We start from the raw sequence: 20,363 nt of genomic DNA, 5'->3' as shown, positions 1-20,363 counted from the left end.
TTTCATTTCTTCCTTGGCTTAAATTACTTCGTTAGCAGGAACAGTAACTTCTGTCCAAGTATACCTTGTGTTACAATCATGAACAAGTTTTCAATATATATATTTAACTACAGTCTTTGTATTTCTGAATTAAAAGTGAGTACTCATGGCCTGACAGAAGTGACTTTCAGGAGACCCAGCAGTGGAGAGGTTGAGAGCACGGCTTAGGAGTTAGAAGCAGTGCTCTCAACTGCTTAGGAGGTAGAAGGAATTCCTCTAGGTCGGAATTCTGGCTGCACCACTTAGCTAGCTAGGTAACCATGGGAAAGTTGATCAACCTGACTAAACCTCAGTTACTTAATCTGTAAAATGAGAAATATCAGAGTACTCATATAATGATTGTACATACTCACCAGAAGAGCTGTAAGACGTTACACATAGTGTCTAGCTCATAGGAAACATCACAGAAATGCTGCCTACCATCATTGTAATCAGCTAATAGAAGGGTTTATATTGAGACCATCCTTGAAAATCTGAGAAGTGTTGATGCCCAGTGCCAAGAACATAACAACCGTTATGCTACTGTTTACCAAGTGCTACTTATGCCCTAGGCTTTACAATGTACTGTTTTTGACAATTCCATAAGCTGGGTACCACTGTCATCCCATTACAGCTAAAGATTGGTTGATATGTGGGTCAAACCCAGTCTGGATCATTCAGAAGCCCACACTCTTGATTTCTCTGCTAAAATGGCTGCTACATATATTGCCTAGGGCACCTTTGAAACTTTCTTTATTTACACTATTCTCTGTGTTCTTGTCAATGTCCTGTGACATTGCACAATGGCATTCACAAACTGTGAAGTCCCCTGTCCCTAGGACATCTGTTCATTTGCAGTTAAACAAGACCAGGAAGCACTTAATGAACACATTATTAGAAGCTCTGGTTTTCAATTCATGTAACCACTTTCACTTTGGTCTATAACGGCCTTTTCCTCAAAGGTGCTTAAAGCTTCATATGGACAGCCTCATTATTCAAGCTTTTGCCCCACCCTACAAATGTAGAACCCAGGGCCCAAGGTAACATGACTTGGGGACAGAGGACGAGGCCATTCACCCACCTTAGTAGCCCAGTGTATCACTTGCTGAGTCAGGAATACAACAGACTGGGCCCAGGGCATTGTCCAACTCACCAGGCTGCTCATTAATGTTGGGCCACAAACATTAATGTTTGTCTAATAGCCAAACTGCTAACTGACTCCACTTTTTAAAAACTTATTTTAAGGTCAGGGGTACATGTGCAGGTTTGTTACATAGGGAAACTTGCATCATGAGAGTTTGTTGTGCAAATTATTTCCTCTCCCAGGTATTAAGCCTAGTACCCATTAGTTATATTTCCTGATCCTCTATCTCCTTCCACCGTCCACCCTCTGGTAGGTTCCAGTGTGTGTTGTTCCCCTCTATCTGTCCGTGTGTTCTCACCATTTAACTCCCGTTTATAAGTGAGAACATGTGGTGTTCAGTTTTCTATTTCTGTATTAGTTTGCTAATGGCCTCCAGCTCCATCCAAGTCCCTGCAAAGGACATGATCTCATTATTTTTGTGGTTGAATAGTATTTCATGGTGTATATGTACCACATTTCCTTTATCCAGTCTATCATTGATGGGCATTTAGGTTGATTCCATGTCTTTACTATTATGAATCATGCTGCAGTGAACATACACATGTGTGTGTCTTTATGATATAGAATGATTTATATTTCCCTTTTACTGGCATATACTCAGTAATGGGGTTGCCGGGTTGAATGGTAATTCTGTCTCTAGGTCTTTCAGGAGTCACCATACTCCTTTCCACAATGGTTGAACTAATTTATACTCCCATCAACATTATATAAGTGTTCCCTTTTCTCCTCAACCTTGCCAGCATATATTTTTTTTAGTTTTTAATAAAAGCCATTCTAACTGGTAGGTGATAGTATCTCATTGTGGTCTTGATTTGCATTTCTCTAATGATCAGTGATACTGAGCTTTTTTTTATATGCTTGTTGGCCACGTGTATGTCTTCTTTTGAGAAGCATCTGTTCATGTCCTTTGCCCACATTTTAATGGGGTTGTTTTTCTCTTGTAAATTTGTTTAAGTTCCTTACAAATGCTGGATTTTAGACCTTTTTCAGATGCAGTTTTGCAAAACTGTTTTCTCATTCTGTAGGTTGTTTACTCTGTTGATAGTTTCTTTTGCTGTACAGAAACTCTTAATCAGGTTCCACCTGTCAATTTTTGCTTTTGTTACGACTGCCTTTGGCATCTTTGTCATGAAATCTTTGCTAGTTTATATGACCAGAATGGTATGCCTAGGTTGTCTTCTGGGTTTTTATAGTTTGGGGTTTCACATTTAAGTCTTTAATCAATCTTCAGTTGATTTTTGTATATGGTGTAAAGAAGGGGTTTAGTTTTAACTTCTGCATATGGCTACTCAGTTATCCCAGCATCCTTTATTAAATGCAGAGCCCTTTCCCCATTGCATTTGTCAGCTTTGTAGATCAGATGTTTGTAGGTGTGCAGTCTTATTTCTGGGCTCTCTCTACTCTGTTCCATTGATCTATGTGTCTATTTTTATACCAGTACCATGCTGTTTTGGTTATTATAGCCCTGTAGTATAATTTGAAGTTGGGTAATGTAGTGCCTCCCTCTTTGTGCTTTTTGCTTAGGATTGCCTTGGCTATTTGGGCTCCTTTTGAGTTCATTATGAATTTAAAATAGTTTTTTCTACTTCTGTGAACAATGTCATTGGTACTTTGACAAGAACAGCATTGAATCTGTAAATTGCTTTGGGCAATATAGCAATTTTAATGATACTGATTCTTCCTATCCACGTAGCTCCAATTTTAACCTACATAGTACATGATTAGGAGCACTCTGCCTTATTTTCTTGTTGGAAGAATGGGATCTGCCTGCAATATCGGAACCCACACAAATAAGATTGCTCAATTCTGTTTTCATTTGCAAGATATATTGTGAATGTTCTTTTCTCCTTTTTGCAGGAGAGGGAAAGAGTTTAGGGTTTTGGGGATGGCAGAGTATACAAGGGAAGAGGCTTAGGACTTCCAAATTACTTGTCAACCTATTGACTTTGCATCAATGTACTAGTTAAACGAGTCCTGAATGTAATATATTGATGCAAATATTTTGCGTATTATTAACTCTAATGATGTTACCATAATGCAATGGCCACAGCTGAAAGCTGAGGTGGCACTTTTTATTATAAATGCCTTGGGTCTTTCACTGAAAATCACCATGAAGACAAATCCCTTAGAAGTGAGAGTGGAAATATGAGCAGACTTCTGCATCATTAATCTTCTCATCATTAACAATAACAAAGAGCGTTGGTGTCCCAGGGCCCTGCATTCAGTAAATACTGGCTACATCTTCCTTTAGAACCTGTCCTACTCTTGCCTTTGTAACTACAGTACACTTTGAGATCAAAAGGTTAGGCAATCATTGTAAAATGGAATCTGTTTTATAAAAAAAAGAAATACGGTGTAATCCTCAAATTGTTATGTAAGTGGAAAATCACTCTAAATGCAGAACAAGTATTGCTTACCCTCCAGTGCTTTGCTAGTGATGGTAGTGTGGAGTCTTGGAAAGCAGAGAGTTTCAGAGCCAGCTCTACCATTTGCCACCTGCATGACATTGAACAAATCACTTGACCTCTCTGATTGTCAGATCCTTTCCTATAAAACAGCAACGTCAATAATGCTGCTTTGTCTATTTTATGAGTTGCCGAAGAACACTAAAGAAGATTGCAAATGTGAAGGCTCTCTGGGCGCAATGTACAAATGTTACTATTGATTTTTTACTAGGTGAGTAATGAGGAATGAGTAGCAGTGTTTGTCCAAGGATAGCTTGGGAATAAATCAACCAAGGTGGCATTTGGTAAGTCTTGAAGATGTGGATGGCTCCTGGGAAACAGATAAGCTGGCCAGTTTGAAGGGTCTTTAAGTTGCAAGTTTTAGGGCCTGGTAGCAATTTAACTGTGCAAACTCTCAAGAGCCTATTATATTCTAAGCTCGTACCGTGACAATACTGGCTACATGAAATCACTGTGTGCTTTCTTACCAGACTTTATTTGGAAAGAGTTTATAGACTAGTGGCCTGGCAGAGTTGCCTGGAATTAGAGTGCTGTGGTTTTACACGAGGGAGAGCAGTGTTTCATGCCTTGTTCTATTACCTCCCTCCCTGGGGATTCAACAGATGCTACAACAACAAAATCAGAAACCCAAGACAAACCTGTTAGCATGAGGCTTTTAAGCTTTAGCAGAACTCACAATTAAGACAAGATAGAATATCTATTTAGAGGGAAGAGGTGCAAAGAAATAAGTTCACAGAGCATACCTTCTTTCGTCTGAGCATGGCTAACTATCTGGAAATCCCTGCCATATAGGAGGAATTGTATACTGAAACACAGTGAACACTTAAGGAAATTAAGAATACTATTGCTAGTATAAATAATTGAACAACTTTAATATGGGGCTTTATATTTCCCTTCATTATATTTTTTGAGTCCTTTCAGGCTAACGCTTGAGTTTAGCAAATCCTAGACTGAGTAATTGTGCATCTCAGAATGGTTAGATAATATGTAGACCAGACCCTAAGTCAGGCACAGAAACATGCTTTGGCACAGCCATGAAGAGGTAAAGTATTTGGTAATTGTTGTTTGATAGTTCCCAAGGAGAAAGCACAGAAGCAGCAGATAAAAACCAAACAATTTTCTTTTGTGTTTAGGTAAATGTTTCCAACTACAGTTTGGTCATGGAGTCTGATGCGGGAACCTTCTTACCTACTGGACTGCAGTTCACTGGCAGTGAAAAGGCCAGGGCCATCATGGAGGAGGTCATGAGCCTGCTGCAGCCCCTCAATATCACTCAGGTCCTGAGCCATGGAGAAGGGACAGACATCAACTTTTGGATCCAAGCTGGAGTACCTGGTAAGACCAAAAGATGAAGTTGTGTTCATTGTATATTGCCAACAATTTAAAATACAATTTCTATTCTAATCGAGCACAGTGGATACAGGTAGGCCACGTTGTGCATGGAAACCTTAAGCTTTTGTCTACAAGGTATAATCTGATGATTTCCAAAACTGGGATAATAGTCCTCACCTTGTATTTGTTTACCCAGCTGTATCCCTCTACTGCTAAATTATAAGCTCCTCACTCTGAGATTCTGATTTAGTCATTCTGGAATTGGGCCTAAAAATCCGTTGTTTCATTTTGGTTTTTTTTAGGAGGTATCTTTGGTGATTATAGCACAAATGATCTCATAACCAAAATTTGAGAACTAGAGTAGAAGGCAGGTATTACTACAAATATCCTTTTAGAAAAACTTCCCTGATCCAAATAATTCCCTGTTTAAATACTGTGGTATCTGAAATTTTACCATTAGAGATGAATTTGTTGAGGGTGGGGTACTTCCTGTTACTCATGTTTTGCCTTAATGCATGTGCAAGAGGTTGGGCATAAACTAATTTACCCTGAGCAATTATTTACCATGTGAATATCCTGAAGAGAAGTCCTAAGTCCCTGGGAACAGGGATGAAATTATGAAATGGGAGTTCATATGAGGAGGTTACTTACAGGAACAGAAGCTGGAGTAGTCTTTTTTTTTTTTTTTTTTGAGACAAGCTTTCACCGTGTTGCCTGGGCTGGAGTGCAGTGACACGATCACAGCTCGCTGCAACCTCTGCCTCCCGGACTCAAGCAATCTTCCTGTTTCAGCCACCTGAATAGCTGGGATTTTGAGTGTGCACCACCACCCCTGGCTAATTTTTGTATTTTTTGTAGAGACAGGGTTTCGTCATGTTGCCCAGGCTAGTCTCGAACTCCTGGGCTCAAGTGATCTGCCTGCCTTGGCCTCTCGAAGTGCTGGGATTACAGGTGTGAGCCACCATGCCTGGCCTCTGGAACAATCTTAAAAAGACAAATTTTTACTACTTCACAAAGTTGCCTAAGCCTGGCCATAGAAAAAGTTTCCTGATATTAAGTTGTTGTGATCCAAGGTTGTTCCCTCAACACGATTATACTCATAATCCAAAAAATTGTTAAAGGATCCATCTGAAAATTGTTCTGTATTTGCACTATACAAATAGGAAGCCCAATCTTCGAACACTTTTAACATTGCTGTTTTCAGAACTATTTCTATGGCTACAAACATTTCCAAGGAACTGAAACAGTGTCTCTCGACCTACTCCACTCTAGCTTTTTTTTTTTCCAGCCTGCAAAGTAGATTTTACCAATAGTTATATACTATATAGATTTAAGATTTTTTTAAAAGTTTATTCTTGGATACTGTAGATTTTTAAGGCATATTTTAAGTTTTAACTTTTATAATAATTTTTCATAACTAAAAATAAAAGGAGCTTTTCTTTATTCTAATACAAAGACCCAAATTCTTTCCCTTTGTTCTGTGTATATTTTAGGAAATTCCATACTTTGGAATTTCTTAAAGCAACATTTCCATTCACAATGCTGTACCTCTCTGGACAGATCCAGTACTATCTACATATGTGTCATTGATAAACATGATCTAAATGTAGGGAAGTCTGCCTTTTCAGTTATATAGAATCATTTGTATGAATTTTTCGATGTTTTGTGAGACTGAAATTTTTCAACAGGAACTTCTTAAAGTTTGAGAAGCTCCGAATAAACTTCTGTGTGGTTGCTGTGAGGAAAAGACTGTAGACTGAGTGAGTGAGTGTGTAGACTGGGGTGGTAAAAGGTGAGGTGAGGAACTGAAACCTAAGACAGAATTGGAAACAAAACTTGTCCCTCCCTCTCCCAGGTATTTCTTGCCATGTGTTTGATCATGGAGGCTTGGCTCTAGCTTTATTCTTCCACAAGTACATGTTGCATAAGAATGGTCCTGTTTGGACTTATCAGGTTAATTTGATTCTTTCCCCCTCAAATAAGGAAGTGTTTTCTGTCTTTGCCATGGTAAGGTGAGGTCGGGTTTGATTTCTACCTAATAGAGTAGAGTGGGGAGACTGAGCCCATTATGGATGCATAAGAATTAATAAGAACTGGGCACAGTGGCTCATGCCTGTAATCCCAGCACTTTGGGAGGCCAAGGTGGGTGGATCATTTGAGGTTAGGAATTCGAGACCAGCCTGACCAACATAGTGAAACCCCATCTCTGCTACAAATATACAGAATTAGCTGAGTGTTGTGGTGCACACCTGTAATCCCAGCTGAGAGGCTGAGGCAGGAGAATCAGTTGAACCCAAGAAGCAGAGGTTGCAGTGAGCCAAGATCATGCCATTGCACTCCAGCCTGGGCAACAAGAGCAAAATTCTGTCTCAAATATAAAATAAAATATTTAATAAGTTAAAATGTATTGAACTCCTGCTATGTAGGAAGTACTCAGGCTTTTTGCAGACACTGTTTTATCTATACAACCATCCTGTGAAGGAGGTACAATTATCCCTATTTTGCAGGTGAAGAAACAGACTCGGAAGGGTTAAATGACTTGCCCAAGACTATACTGCCCTTAGGGCAGAAGTCACCCTGAGAACAGGCCACTTTGGCTTCAAGGCTGGTGGCCCTTTTCTCACAATATGCAACAACACAGGGGAGTCTGGAATGCTGAGAAGGCTCCAAATCTCTGGCAGTGTCTAAAATGTTTATCTTACTCAGCTCTTGCTTATGCAAAGGATTTCAGTCCATTCCTGCTCCACAAGGATTTACCCCTGGGAGAAAGGAGTTTGTTATTGTAAATAACTACTTATTTCTTCTCACATTCTTTGTTCTACTTCCTTCTTTACCTCTGAAAGATCAGAAAAGTTTACCTAAAGTCAGTAGCTCATTTAGATGACAATAAATGCTTCCTGGAATTCTGTTTTATTTCCTTCAGGGTATTATAAGACAGAACCAAATTACTGCTGTCTTCCTTTTATTGCTTTTGAGTTATCCTTTGATATTTCAAATTTGGGCTGTTCCTGGAAGAAACAATAATACTGCTTATAACTCTTGTTACCTATTGAAAATTTCAGGAACTTCACTGTGCACAGTGGCTTTCCCCTATAATCCCAGAGCTTTGGGAGGCTGCAAGGTGGGAGGATTGCTTGAGGCCAGGAGTTTAAGACCAGCCTGGGGAACACAGTGAGACCCCCATCTGTAAAAAAAAAGAAAAAAGAAAAAGAAAGAAAGAAAAGGATGAAGACCCGTAATTCAGTTCTTCATCTTTTTTCTAAAAGATTAAGTTGAATTTGTCTAAAAAGGAAAATAAAAATATATCAATCATGTCAATCATGTGCCCTGCATTTGTGAAGGCCTGATAAATTCTAACTTAAGGCTAAGGGTAGGATTCTAAATCCTAATTGTCACTTAAATAACTGCTCACCTAACTTCTGAAAAATTAATGGTAAATATTATTTCTAAACTCCATCCTTTTCTTCTTCTTCTTTCATTGATTCGATAAACATGTATTGAGTCCCTACCATGTTGTAAGCCTATTAAATTTCTATAATTTGAGGTGACTGTAGGATGACTAGGCCCAATGTTCCGTGTATACTATATACCAAAATACTGATAGAGTTAAATATCTATCACACAGATAGAATTAAAATTCAACATTGTTTTCATCAATTATAGAAGACAAAATGATCAATTTACAATATGGCCATCTTTGGAAAAGAAAAGATGATATTTTTTACCCATCTAGATGATATCTATAATGGACAGAATAACTATTAACATAAATATAAGGCTTTGGGGGAAAAAATATTTTTTTAAAAAAAAGTATCTTGGATGCACTTTCCGCATAAACTCTTTGTTCTAGATCTTCAGACGCCAGCCTTCTCCCATTTCCATCTCCTTCCATGTTCCTATTCTTTCTCTACAAATCTTCATGCTCTTTAAGGCTCATTCTGTATTCATCAGTGTTCATGAATCCTTCCTGAGTCCATAGTGCTCTATTGCTTTTCCAAATTTCTAACACACTTCAAGTCTTTGTCCCACAACCTGGCATGTGAATTACATACCATGATGTTATTCTTGGAGCCCTGGGAATGTATGTGCATCCTGCTGCCTATAGTCAGTAATTAGTTCTTTAAGGTTAAGGTCAATAATTTCTACTTCTTTCCCTATTCTATAGCTGTCAATTTAATTTGGGGAAACCTTTAAAGTCTTACAAGTCTGATTTAGAAAAAACAAAAACATTGAAATAATTATTTTCTAGACAAGCTGTTGGATCCTTTAGTTTAAGAATGTGGAGAAAATAAAGGATACTAAGAAAAGAGCCAAAAAAGTATAAAAAATGTTGGGAGAATGATATAAATTGGGAAGGTTAGAGCAATAAGGATTATCTCTCTTTAAGGCACAAAGACTAAGAGAAGATATATCTTCCAGTACTTTAGTGATTCTCACACATAAAATGGTGAACCGCTATTCCCTGACAATTTGAAAGACAATACAAGAAATGGCTTAAAGTGACCTAAGAGGGATTTAAGCTAGTCTCTATTCACTCCAGATAGTAGAGAGGCTTTAAATCTCAAGTTTTTGCCTGATTCTCCCATTATGAGCTCCAGGTTAGAATGAAAGGAGTCTATTTCATTGTGAGTATGTCACCAATGAGATATAATCCATGGTTCTTAGATGTCCCTAAGTGCATCCTTCTTGAATATATTTCTTCTTTAGAAACTCTTTCACAAAGTGTACATTAATGAAAAAAAATTAAATACCCTCTTACTGTGACCTGAGAGAACGTCCCCACTCTTACTCTACATCTGCCAATAAGAGCTTACTCCTCTGCTTCAGAATCTGAAATGCAACTTTTTTTGTTGTGTTGTTGTTGTTGTTGTTGTTGTTGTTGTTGTTGTTAGTGTGGTGGCCTGTGGTAGACAGTATATTGGAAAGAGTTAGAGGACTTGAGTGTGTATTCTGCCTTCAAAATTTCTAACTATATGGGCAAATGATGCAATTTTTCTAAGCCTTATTCATTTGTTATTAAGCATCCTTATTAATCAGTTATTGTATGGCACTGAAGAATCGGTAGTAAAAAAAGATAAGATTCATACCCTCAGAGACAACACAGACTAGTAGTGAGACTTGGTTATTTCATCTGCAAAATAGGTATGGTAACCTACGAGTTATTATTTCTACCAAGCCTCCACATATGTTCTCTTCCCTCTCTGTCCCCTATCTCATTAGCAGACACCAGAATCGAGAAACCCCAAAAGCATTCAGTATGTAAAGCCAAATGTTTACAAGTCCTGTTTACTCCAAATCCCTCCTGTTTCTTAAACCATTCCATCCACTCCACCCTACAGGCCTTGTCTCACCAAAACTCACTGATTCCTACAGCCATAGTAATATCCCAACCTGTATGTTTAATCCTCTTTCACCTAATTGGCTCACTGCTTCCAGAGTGAACTTTCTAAAGTGAAAATCAGTGTATCAACTGGGATGTTATTGGCTGCAAAATAAAACAAGACCCATTCAGAATGGCAGTAAGGAGATGATGTTTTCTAATTCACTTACAAAGAACTTTGGAGCAAGTGTACAGAGTGCATAATTTGGCTGTTTGACCACATCAGGGACCTTGGTTCTTTACATCTTTCCATGTTGCCATTCTTGGCATGTGGACTTTTGTCTTCAGGCTCGTCTCTTTGTGTCCTAGGATGGCTGCAGTTGCTCTAAGCAGCACATTCTCATACATGGTGCAGCAGTGGAAGAGAGAATGTCTGTAATGGATGTCCCTTTTGAAGAGTGAGGAAATGTTTTCTAGAAGCCCTAAAACAAGTTTCTTAAACTCCATATTATTGGCCAAAATTGTGACATATGTCTGTGGCTAAATCATGCAGTGGTGATCAAGTAGAATTAATTAGATTGGCTTATACCAATCAAATTTTACTTCCTAGGCATAGGGTGGGGCCCAGTATTCAGTGAAAAACAGCATCCTGAGAAGCCGTGTGAGAAAAGTTGAGATTCTTCATGGAAAAGATGATGATTTCTATTGGGTAAATAATTAAAAGTAACTGCAATATCTGATCATCTCTGCTCCTTGCTTCCAATTCTCCAGGTCTCCCTGCTGTCTTGAGTGTTGTGTATGATTAAAGTGCTCACCAAGTATGGCATTCAAGGCCCAAAATCTCAAAAATCACCACTAAACAACTTACTCATGTAACCAAACACCACCTGTTCCCCAATAACCTATGGAAAAAAATTTTAAGTAATTTTTAAAAAAAAAGAAATCAAGGGCATCCAAATCAGTAAAGAGGAAGTCAAACTGTTTGCTAATGATATGATGATATGCCTAGAACACCCTAAAGACTCCTCCACTCCTTTCCATCATCTCTCAGTCATACAAATCTAATTGAAGTTCCTGGCATACGCTGCTGCTCTCATACTTCCTTGCCACTGGACCTGCCCTATTCTATCTTTATCACCTGTCAATTTCTACTCACTCATGATGCAGCTTCTTGTTCTCCTTCTCAAGCCTTATACAGTCTTCTATAGTCTGAGTAAATGTCCTCTGGATATGCTCCTACAATGCCCTGTGTTCACCCTCCTAATACTTTGTTCTTATAATTGTCATCAGTTAGTTGTTAATTCCTCAGAATTCTCAGTGCCTAGAAGTGCCTGGCCCTCAACAAAATGTCCATTACTCCAATGCTCAATAAGCAGGATCCATGTTGTAGGAAGAGTAAGATGATGCCAGTGAGGTTTATTAATTGCAAATGCAAGACATAACAGTAAATTATGATTACTTCAATAATAACATCACTCATTGAGCTGTCCTCTTTCCCTACATGTTTTATTGTTTTAAAAATCATACTTTAATTTCCTTCATCTTTTCTATACTAGTTCAGACTCCACATTGAAATACCAAATACTCAGATTACTCAGAATTTCATGTTTTCCATCTTGCTTATTTCTGCCCAACACCTCATATGGCATAAAGCAGAACTAAATTAAGACTTTCCATTTCTACATTCCAAAGGCCATTCCTCTAAAATATTCTAAGCAAGGAGACGTCAGGATACAAGTAGAAATGGTGATGTAAAGTAAATTGAGGGTTCAGCCTCTGGACCCGGGACTCCTGCATTTTCCAATCACCAGATGGAATAGTACAGCCCAGCAATTTTTTGTCCCCTGATGTCCCTAATTAAAGGGTGCCTCCCTTATGGTGACGAAACTCTGTGCAGTGATGTTTGAAGGGCTTGATGCTCCATGGTAAGCAGACTTCACCCTACTGGGAACATGAAAAGGATCCTCTCTGATTTGTGGCTGTAGCCCTTAAGCCCTCATTTAAATAGCCAGGGCAGTTTCATTCAATCAAGCATGCATTGAGTGCCTACTGTAAACCAAGCAGTGTTTAGACACTAAAGATAGAGGATAAAAAGGACTCACCAGGTCTCTGCTCTTGTGTGTGGCATTTACATTGTGAGGACGGGTGGGACATTGGGAGGATACAGACTACAACAAAGAAATAGATCGAGAATAGAGAAAAACATTAGATGTTCATAAGGGCTATACAGAGGATTATAGTGGGTGGTTACCTCTTACCTCTTTAATTCAGGTGAGTCAGAGCTCTTGCTATTCAATGACTGCTATTTGCTAGACAGCTGTGTATGACATCCTCATCGAATTGCACTCCTGAGAATTGTTCATCAGAACAGCTTATAAGCTTCTTCTGCTCTTCTCCTTTGCAGTAGATCTGCTTCATGTCAAACAGAAACCACTGGGGATCTTGCCCAAAGCAGACCTGGCTCATGCCTTCTAGGATCATTACCAAGTAGGAGAAGAGCAAATTTTTATACCATTGGGCAGTTAGTCACACATTGCTTTATGAAGTCTCTTCTATTGTTGCCTTGAACTGTTTTTAAAGCACACACTTTAACTTCAAAGTTAATATACTTTGTACTTTATCTCCTTAACTGGATTGAGGATGAAGAGACTCTTTTCTTCTTGTTTATGTACCCACAACACCCATTATTACTTGGCACATAAAATGTATCCAGTAAATATTTACTGATTAGATGTATTGATTTAAAGATGAAAATAAGCTAAGGAACAATAAAAGGAAGTTTTTGTTGTAGTACCAAGATAAATAACACGTGCAGAATAACTGCAGGAGCTCACAGGTCAGAAGACAGGAAAGACCTGGAAGAGAGAAGCCTGAGCTGGACATTGAAAGATATGAAAAAATTAGCCGCTAGCCAGGCATGGTGGCAGTCACCTGAAATTCCAACTACTTGGGAGGCTGAGGCAGGAGAATTTCTTGAACCCCGGAGACAGAGGTTGCAGTGAGCTAAGATTACACCATTGCACTGCAGCCTGGGCAATAAGAGCGAAACTCGGTGTTGAAAAAAAAAGAAAGCTAGTATAAGAATGGACAGAAGAGGGTAAAAAAGGACATTCCCAATGAGAGAATAATACGAACAAGGCAGGTGTCCCTGTGGGGCACAGAGAACAGGAAAGTGACATCACTTTCCTAATTCATCTTGCAGGGCAGTGGGTGATGAAAATAGTTGAGTACCTCTGGGCCAGATGAAAAAGGGTCATAAATGTCAAGTGCAAACTCTCACAGCTGATGCGAAGTTACCTATAATAAAAACAGTGTTTTAGGATGTAAATCCTTAAAGCTTGTGCCTAGAGCATCCAAGTCACACTCAAGTAGAGGGTTCAAAGTGAGAACACTTAAAGGGAACCCAGGAGCTTGAGGAAGTAGCAAAGTGTTCAAAACAATTACTTTAGAAAATCATATAATGACATGATTTTGCTCCATTTTATGCGCTTAATGACTTATAAAACCCTATAACTTAAGTTTCTGTTCCATTTCCCATACCTTCTAATAACATAACCTAGAAAAGCTTTTCTTTAGCTTCCCCTTTTAGGGTCTCAAGATTAGCTCTTCTGAGTTCCCCTTCTTAGGCAGACTTTCCATCAGTGTCACTTTACATATTTTCTAATTTTTCCTCATGTTACACTTGGATCAATGGATGGCTATATTATATATAAATTAAGGAGGATACAAAAATGAGGTATGGTCCCTTCTCTTCTGGAGCTCATCATTGAAAACTGATTTTGGTTAGCTTAATAATCATCAAGATAAGAATAAAGATTTCATTATAGAAATCTAAATAAAGCTACATTAAAATTTCTAAGAAAAACGTCTAAAATTACTTGAAAGCAAGTGACATATAAGGAAGGAGGATTTCAAAATATGTTTCTCCTTGTCAGCCATGTGAAACTTTTCTCTCCCTGCTTTAACTAATTGGGGAATGTAGAATTTATTTTTACTCCTTTTAATATATCAGGTGATTTAAAGTGTGATTTTTAATGCTATTACAAACATTTTCAAACATATGCAAAAGTAAAATAATATAATGAACCCTCATGCACCCACCATTTAGCTTAAGGAGTTTTTCACTCATGGTCAGTCCTATTTCGTCTACACCCCAGCTACTCTCCTACACTCGGTTTATTTTGAAGCAGATCTCCAAAATCACATCATTTCATGTATAAATATTTTCATTTATATTTCTAAAGGTAAGGACCCATTTTTATTTACATAACTACAATACTATTCTTCTACCTAAAATATTTTACAGTGATTTCTTAATATTATATCCAGTATATGGCCAGTTTTCAAATATTTCCAATTGTCTATATACTTCTTTAAAAATAGTTTTCTAATGTAAACCAGGATTCCAATTAGGTTCAAACAATGCAATTGGCTGATACATCCCAAGTTTCTTATAACCCATAGGTTCTACTTTCATCTTTTTTCTTCTTACCACTTACGTGTTACAGACGCCAAGTAATTTGACCTGATTCCATTTCCATGGCATCATTTGTCATGTTCCCTATCCCTTGTATTTCCCGTGAATCGAGTTAAATCTAGAGGCTTGCACTGATTTAAGTTTGATTTTTTTAGGCGGGGAGGGGGTGGGCTAAAATGCTTTCTAGATGTTGCTGCTCGGTTTCATTAGGAATAATGTGTAATTATCTCCCCTTTTATGACATGAGAAGCCTAGATACATTTGAAATTGACCCTTGAACCAGGGAGTTAGGGGTACTGAGCCCTGCACACAAAAATCTGCATATAACTTTTGACTCTCCAAAAACCAGTTTATTGTTGATCAGAAGCCTTTATGATAACATAGTCAATTAACACATATTTTGTAAATGTATTATATACTGTATTCTTATAATAAAGGAAGATAGAGAAAACTATTAAGAAAAGCATAAGGAAGAGATACATTTACAATACTATACTGTATTTGTCAATACCATCTGTTAACAAGATGAACTGTCTGAAATGGCAACCATGGTGGCACACCTCAGTTCGTGGTACATAACAAGCAATTCAACTTTCTCTTGTAAAGTCACGACTTCTCTATGCTTCTTGGGAGCACTTCCAACATCACTAGTTGCACATGAGGCCCATGGTGTTAGTCAAGGTTTACAGTATTGCACTAAACATGATGAAAAATATGTGAGAGCCATAAGACATCACTTTTTAAAAAAATTTTTTATTGCATTTTAGGTTTGGGGGTACATGTGCAGAACATGCAAGACAGTTGCATAGGTACACACATGGCAGTGTGTTTTGCTTCCTTTCTCCCTTTCACCCAAATTTGGCACTTCTCCCCAGGCTATCCCTCCCCAGCTCCCCCTCCCACTGGCCCTCCCCTATTCCCCACAATAGACCCCAGTGTTTAGTACTCCACTCCCTGTGTCCATGTGTTCTCATTTTTCATCACCTGCCTATGAGTGAGAATATGTGAAAATTTCATTTTCTGTTCTTGTGTCAGTTTGCTGAGAATGATGTTCTCCAGATTCATCCATGTCCCTACAAACGACACAAACTCATCATTTCTGATTGCTGCATAATATTCCATGGTGTATATGTGCCACATTTTCCCAGTCCAGTCTATCATCTATGGGCATTTGGGTTGATTCCAGGTCTTTGCTATCGTAAGCAGTGCTGCAATGAACATTCGTGTGCATGTGTCCTTATAGTAGAACGATTTATAGTCCTTTGGATATATACCCAGTAATGGGATTGCTGGGTCAAATGGAATTTCTATTTCTAAGGCCTTGAGGAATCGCCACACTGTCTTCCACAATGGTTGAACTAATTTACACTCCCACCAACAGTGTAAGAGTGTTTCTATTTCTCCACATCCTCTCCAGCATCTGTTGTCTCCAGATTTTTTAATGATCGCCATTCTAACTGGCGTGAGATGGTATCTCAGTGTGGTTTTGATTTGCATCTCTCTGATGACCAGTGACGATGAGCATCTTTTCATATGATTGTTGGCCTCATATATGTCTTCTTTCTTAAAGTGTCTGTTCATATACTTTGCCCACTTTTGAATGGGCTTGTTTTGTTTCTATAAATCTGTTTGAGTTCTTTGTAAATTCTGGATATCAGCCCTTTGTCAGATGGATAAACTGCAAAAATGTTTTCCCATTCTGTTGGTTGCTGATTCACTCTATTGACTGTTTCTTTTGCCATGCAGATGCTGTGGAGTTTGATTAGGTCCCATTTGTCTATTTTGGCTTTTGTTGCCAATGCTTTTGGTGTTTTGGTCATGAAGTCCTTGCCTACTCCTATGTCCTGGATGGTTTTGCCTAGATTTTCTTCTAGGGTTTTTATTGTGCCAGGTCTTATGTTTAAGTCTTTAATCCATCGGGAGTTAATTTTAGTGTAAGGTGTCAGGAAGGGGTCCAGATTCTGCTTTCTGCACATGGCTAGCCAGTTTTCCCAACACCATTTGTTAAACAGGGAATCCTTTCCCCATTGCTTGTTTTTGTCAGGTTTATCAAAGATTGTATGGTTGTAGATATGTTGTGTTGCCTCCACTGCCTCTGTTTTGTTCCACTGGTCTATATCTCTGTTTTGGTACCAGTACCATGCTGTTTTGATTACTGTAGCCTTGTAGTATAGTTTGAAATCCGGTAGAGTGATGTCCCCCGCTGTGTTCTTTTTGCTTAGAATTGACTTGGCTATGCGGGCTCTCTTTTGGTTCCATATGAAGTTCATGGTGGTTTTTTCCAGTTCTGTGGAGAGTGTCAATGGTAGCTTGATGGGGATAGCGTTGATTCTGTAAATTACTTTGGGCAGTATAGCCATTTTCACGATATTAATTCTTCCTAACCATGAACATAGAATGTTTCTCCATCTGTTTGTGTCCTCTCTTATTTCATTGAGCAGTGGTTTGTAGTTTTCCTTGAAGAGGTCCCTTATATTCCTTGTGAGTTGTATTCCAAGGTATTTTATTCTTTTTGTAGCAACTGTGAATGGCAGTTTGTTCTTGATTTGGATTTCTTTAAGTCTGTTATTGGTGTAGAGGAATGCTTGTGATATTTGCACATTGATTTTATATCCTGAGACTTTGCTGAAGTTGCTTATCAGTTTCAGGAGTTTTTGGGCTGAGGCGATGGGGTCTTCTAGGTATACTATCATGTCGTCTGCAAATAGAAACAATTTGGTTTCCACCTTTCCTATTTGAATACCCTTTATTTCTTTTTCTTGCCTGATTGCTCTGGCTAGAACTTCCAGTACTATATTGAATAGGAGTGGTGAAATAGGGCATCCTTGTCTAGTGCTGGATTTCAAAGGGAATGCTTCCAGTTTTTGCCCATTCAGTATGATATTGGCTGTTGGTTTGTCGTACATAGCTTTTATTACTTTGAGATACGTTCCATCGATATCGAGTTTATTGAGGGTTTTTAGCATAAAAGGCTGTTGAATTTTGTCAAATGCCTTCTCTGCGTCAATTGAGATAATCATGTGGTTTTTGTTTATGGTTCTGTTTATGTGGTGAATTACATTTATAGACTTGCATATGTTGAACCATCCTTGCATCCCTGGCATAAATCTTACTTGATCATGATGGATAAGTTTTTTGATTTGCTATTGCAATCGGCTTGCCAATATTTTATTGAAGATTTTTGGGTCTGTGTTTATCATGGATATTGGCCTGATGTTTTCTTTTCTCATTGGGTCTCTGCCGGGTTTTGGTATCAGGATGATATTGGTCTCATAAAATGATTTGGGAAGGATTCCCTCTTTTTGCATTATTCGGAATAGTTTCAAAGGAATGGTATCAGCTCCTCTTTGTGTGTCTGGTAGAATTGGCTGGGAACCCATCTGGACCTGGGCTTTTCTTGTGTGGTAGGCTCTTAATTGCTGCCTCAACTGCTGACCTTGTTATTGGTCTATTCATAGTTTCAGCTTCCTCCTGGTTTAGGCTTGGGAGGACACAGGAGTCCAGGAATTTATCCATTTCTTCCAGGTTTACTAGTTTATGTGCATAGAGTTGTTTGTAATATTCTCTGATGATGGTTTGAATTTCTGTGGAATCTGTGGTGATTTCCTCTTTACCATTTTTTATTGCATCTATTTGGTTGTTCTCTTTGTTCTTTTTAATCAATCTGGCTATTGGTCTCTCTATTTTTTTGATCTTTTCAAAAAACCAGCTCTTGGATTTATTGATTTTCTGAAGGGTTTTTCATGTCTCTATCTCCTTCAGTTCTGCTCTGATCTTAGTTATTTCTTGTCTTCTGCTGGGTTTTGAGTTTTTTTGTTCTTGCTCCTCTAGCTCTTTCAATTTTGATGATAGGGTGTCAATTTTGGATCTTTCCATTCTCCTCATATGGGCATTTATTGCTATATATTTTCCTCTAGAGACTGCTTTAAATGTGTCCCAGAGATTCTGGCATGTTGTGTCTTCGTTCTCATTGGTTTCAAACAACTTCTTTATTTCTGCCTTCATTTCATTGTTTATCCAGTCAACATTCAAGAGCCAGTTGTTCAGTTTCCATGAAGCTGTGCGGTTCTGAGTTGGTTTCTGAATTCTGAGTTCTAACTTGATTGCACTATGGTCTGAGAGACTGTTATGATTTCAGTTGTTTTGCATTTGCTGAGGAGTGCTTTACTTCCAATTATGTGGTCAATTTTAGAGTAGGTGTGATGTGGTGCTGAGAAGAATGTATATTCTGTGGATTTGGGGTGGAGAGTTCTGTAAATGTCTATCAGGTTTGCTTGCTCCAGGTCTGAGTTCAAGCCCTGGATATTCTTGTTGATTTTCTGTCTGGTTGATCTGTCTAATATTGACAGTGGAGTGTTAAAGTCTCCCATTATTATTGGGTGGGAGTCTAAGTCTCTTTGTAAGTCATTAAGAACTTGCCTTATGTATCTGGGTGCTCCTGTATTGGGTCCATATATGTTTAGGATTGTTAGCTCTTCTTGTTGTATCAATCCCTTTACCATTATTTAGTGGCCTTTTTTGTTTCTTTTGATCTTTGTTGCTTTAAAGTCTATTTTATCCGAGATGAGAATTGCAACTCCTGCTTTTTTTTGCTCTCCATTTTCTTGGTAAATTTTCCTCCATCCCTTTATTTTGAGCCTTTGTGTATCCTTGTATTTGAGATGGGTTTCCTGGATACAGCACACTGATGGGTTTTGGCTTTTTATCCAATTTGCCAGTCTGTGTCTTTTGATTGGTGCATTTAGTCCATTTAAATTTAGGGTTAATATTGTTATGTGTGAATTTGATACTGCCATTTTAATGCTAACTGGCTGTTTTGCTTGTTAGTTGTTGTAGATTCTTCATTATGTTGATGCTCTTTAGCATTTAGTGTGATTTTGGAATGGCTGGTACTGGTTGTTCCTTTCTATGTGTAGTGCCTCTTTCAGGAGCTCTTGTAAAGCAGGGCTGGTGGTGACAAAATCTCTGAGTACTTGCTTGTTCTCAAAGGGTTTTATTTTTCCTTCACTTATGAAGCTCAGTTTGGCTGGATATGAAATTCCGGGTGGAAAGTTCTTTTCTTTAAGGATGTTGAATATTGGCCCCCACTCTCTTCTAGCTTGTAGTGTTTCTGCCGAGAGATCTGCTGTGAGTCTGATGGGCTTCCCTTTGTGGGTGACCCGACCTTTCTCTCTGGCTGCCCTTAGTATTTTCTCCTTTATTTCAACCTTGTTGAATCTGACGATTATGTGCCTTGGGGTTGCTCTTCTTGCAGGATATCTTTGTGGTGTTCTCTGTATTTCCTGCAATTGAGTGTTGGCCTGTCTTGCTAGGTGGGGGAAATTTTCCTGGATAATGTCCTGAAGAGTATTTTCCAACTTGGATTCATTCTCTTCGTCACATTCTGGTACACCTATCAAATGTAGGTTAGGTCTCTTCACATAGTCCCACATTTCTTGGAGACTTTGTTCATTCCTTTTTGCGCTTTTTTCTCTGATCTTGGTTTCTCGTTTTATTTCATTGAGTTGATCTTCGACTTCTGAAATTCTTTCTTCTGCTTGGTCAATTCGGCTATTGAAACTTGTGCATGCTTTGTGAAGTTCTCGTATTGTGTTTTTCAGCTCCTTT

The 20,363-nt window shown here is 38.5% G+C and overlaps 1 protein-coding gene across 4 annotated transcripts in view; it reads left to right on the top strand.

The window, feature by feature from the left end:
- The window catches only part of CPQ (carboxypeptidase Q), a 557,221-nt gene that overhangs the window by 457,392 nt on the left and 79,466 nt on the right, over window positions 1-20,363 (top strand). For all 4 annotated transcript variants that reach the window (XM_035276584.3, XM_078352659.1, XM_078352658.1 and 1 more), the window contains one exon: window positions 4,761-4,962. In XM_035276584.3, coding sequence (XP_035132475.3) covers window positions 4,761-4,962 — 202 coding nt within the window. The remainder of the gene's footprint in view (window positions 1-4,760; window positions 4,963-20,363) is intronic.

The sequence above is a fragment of the Callithrix jacchus genome, chromosome 16, assembly GCF_049354715.1.
Source record: "Callithrix jacchus isolate 240 chromosome 16, calJac240_pri, whole genome shotgun sequence".
Lineage (NCBI taxonomy): Eukaryota > Metazoa > Chordata > Mammalia > Primates > Cebidae > Callithrix > Callithrix jacchus.
This window is presented reverse-complemented; position numbering and strand designations above follow the sequence as displayed.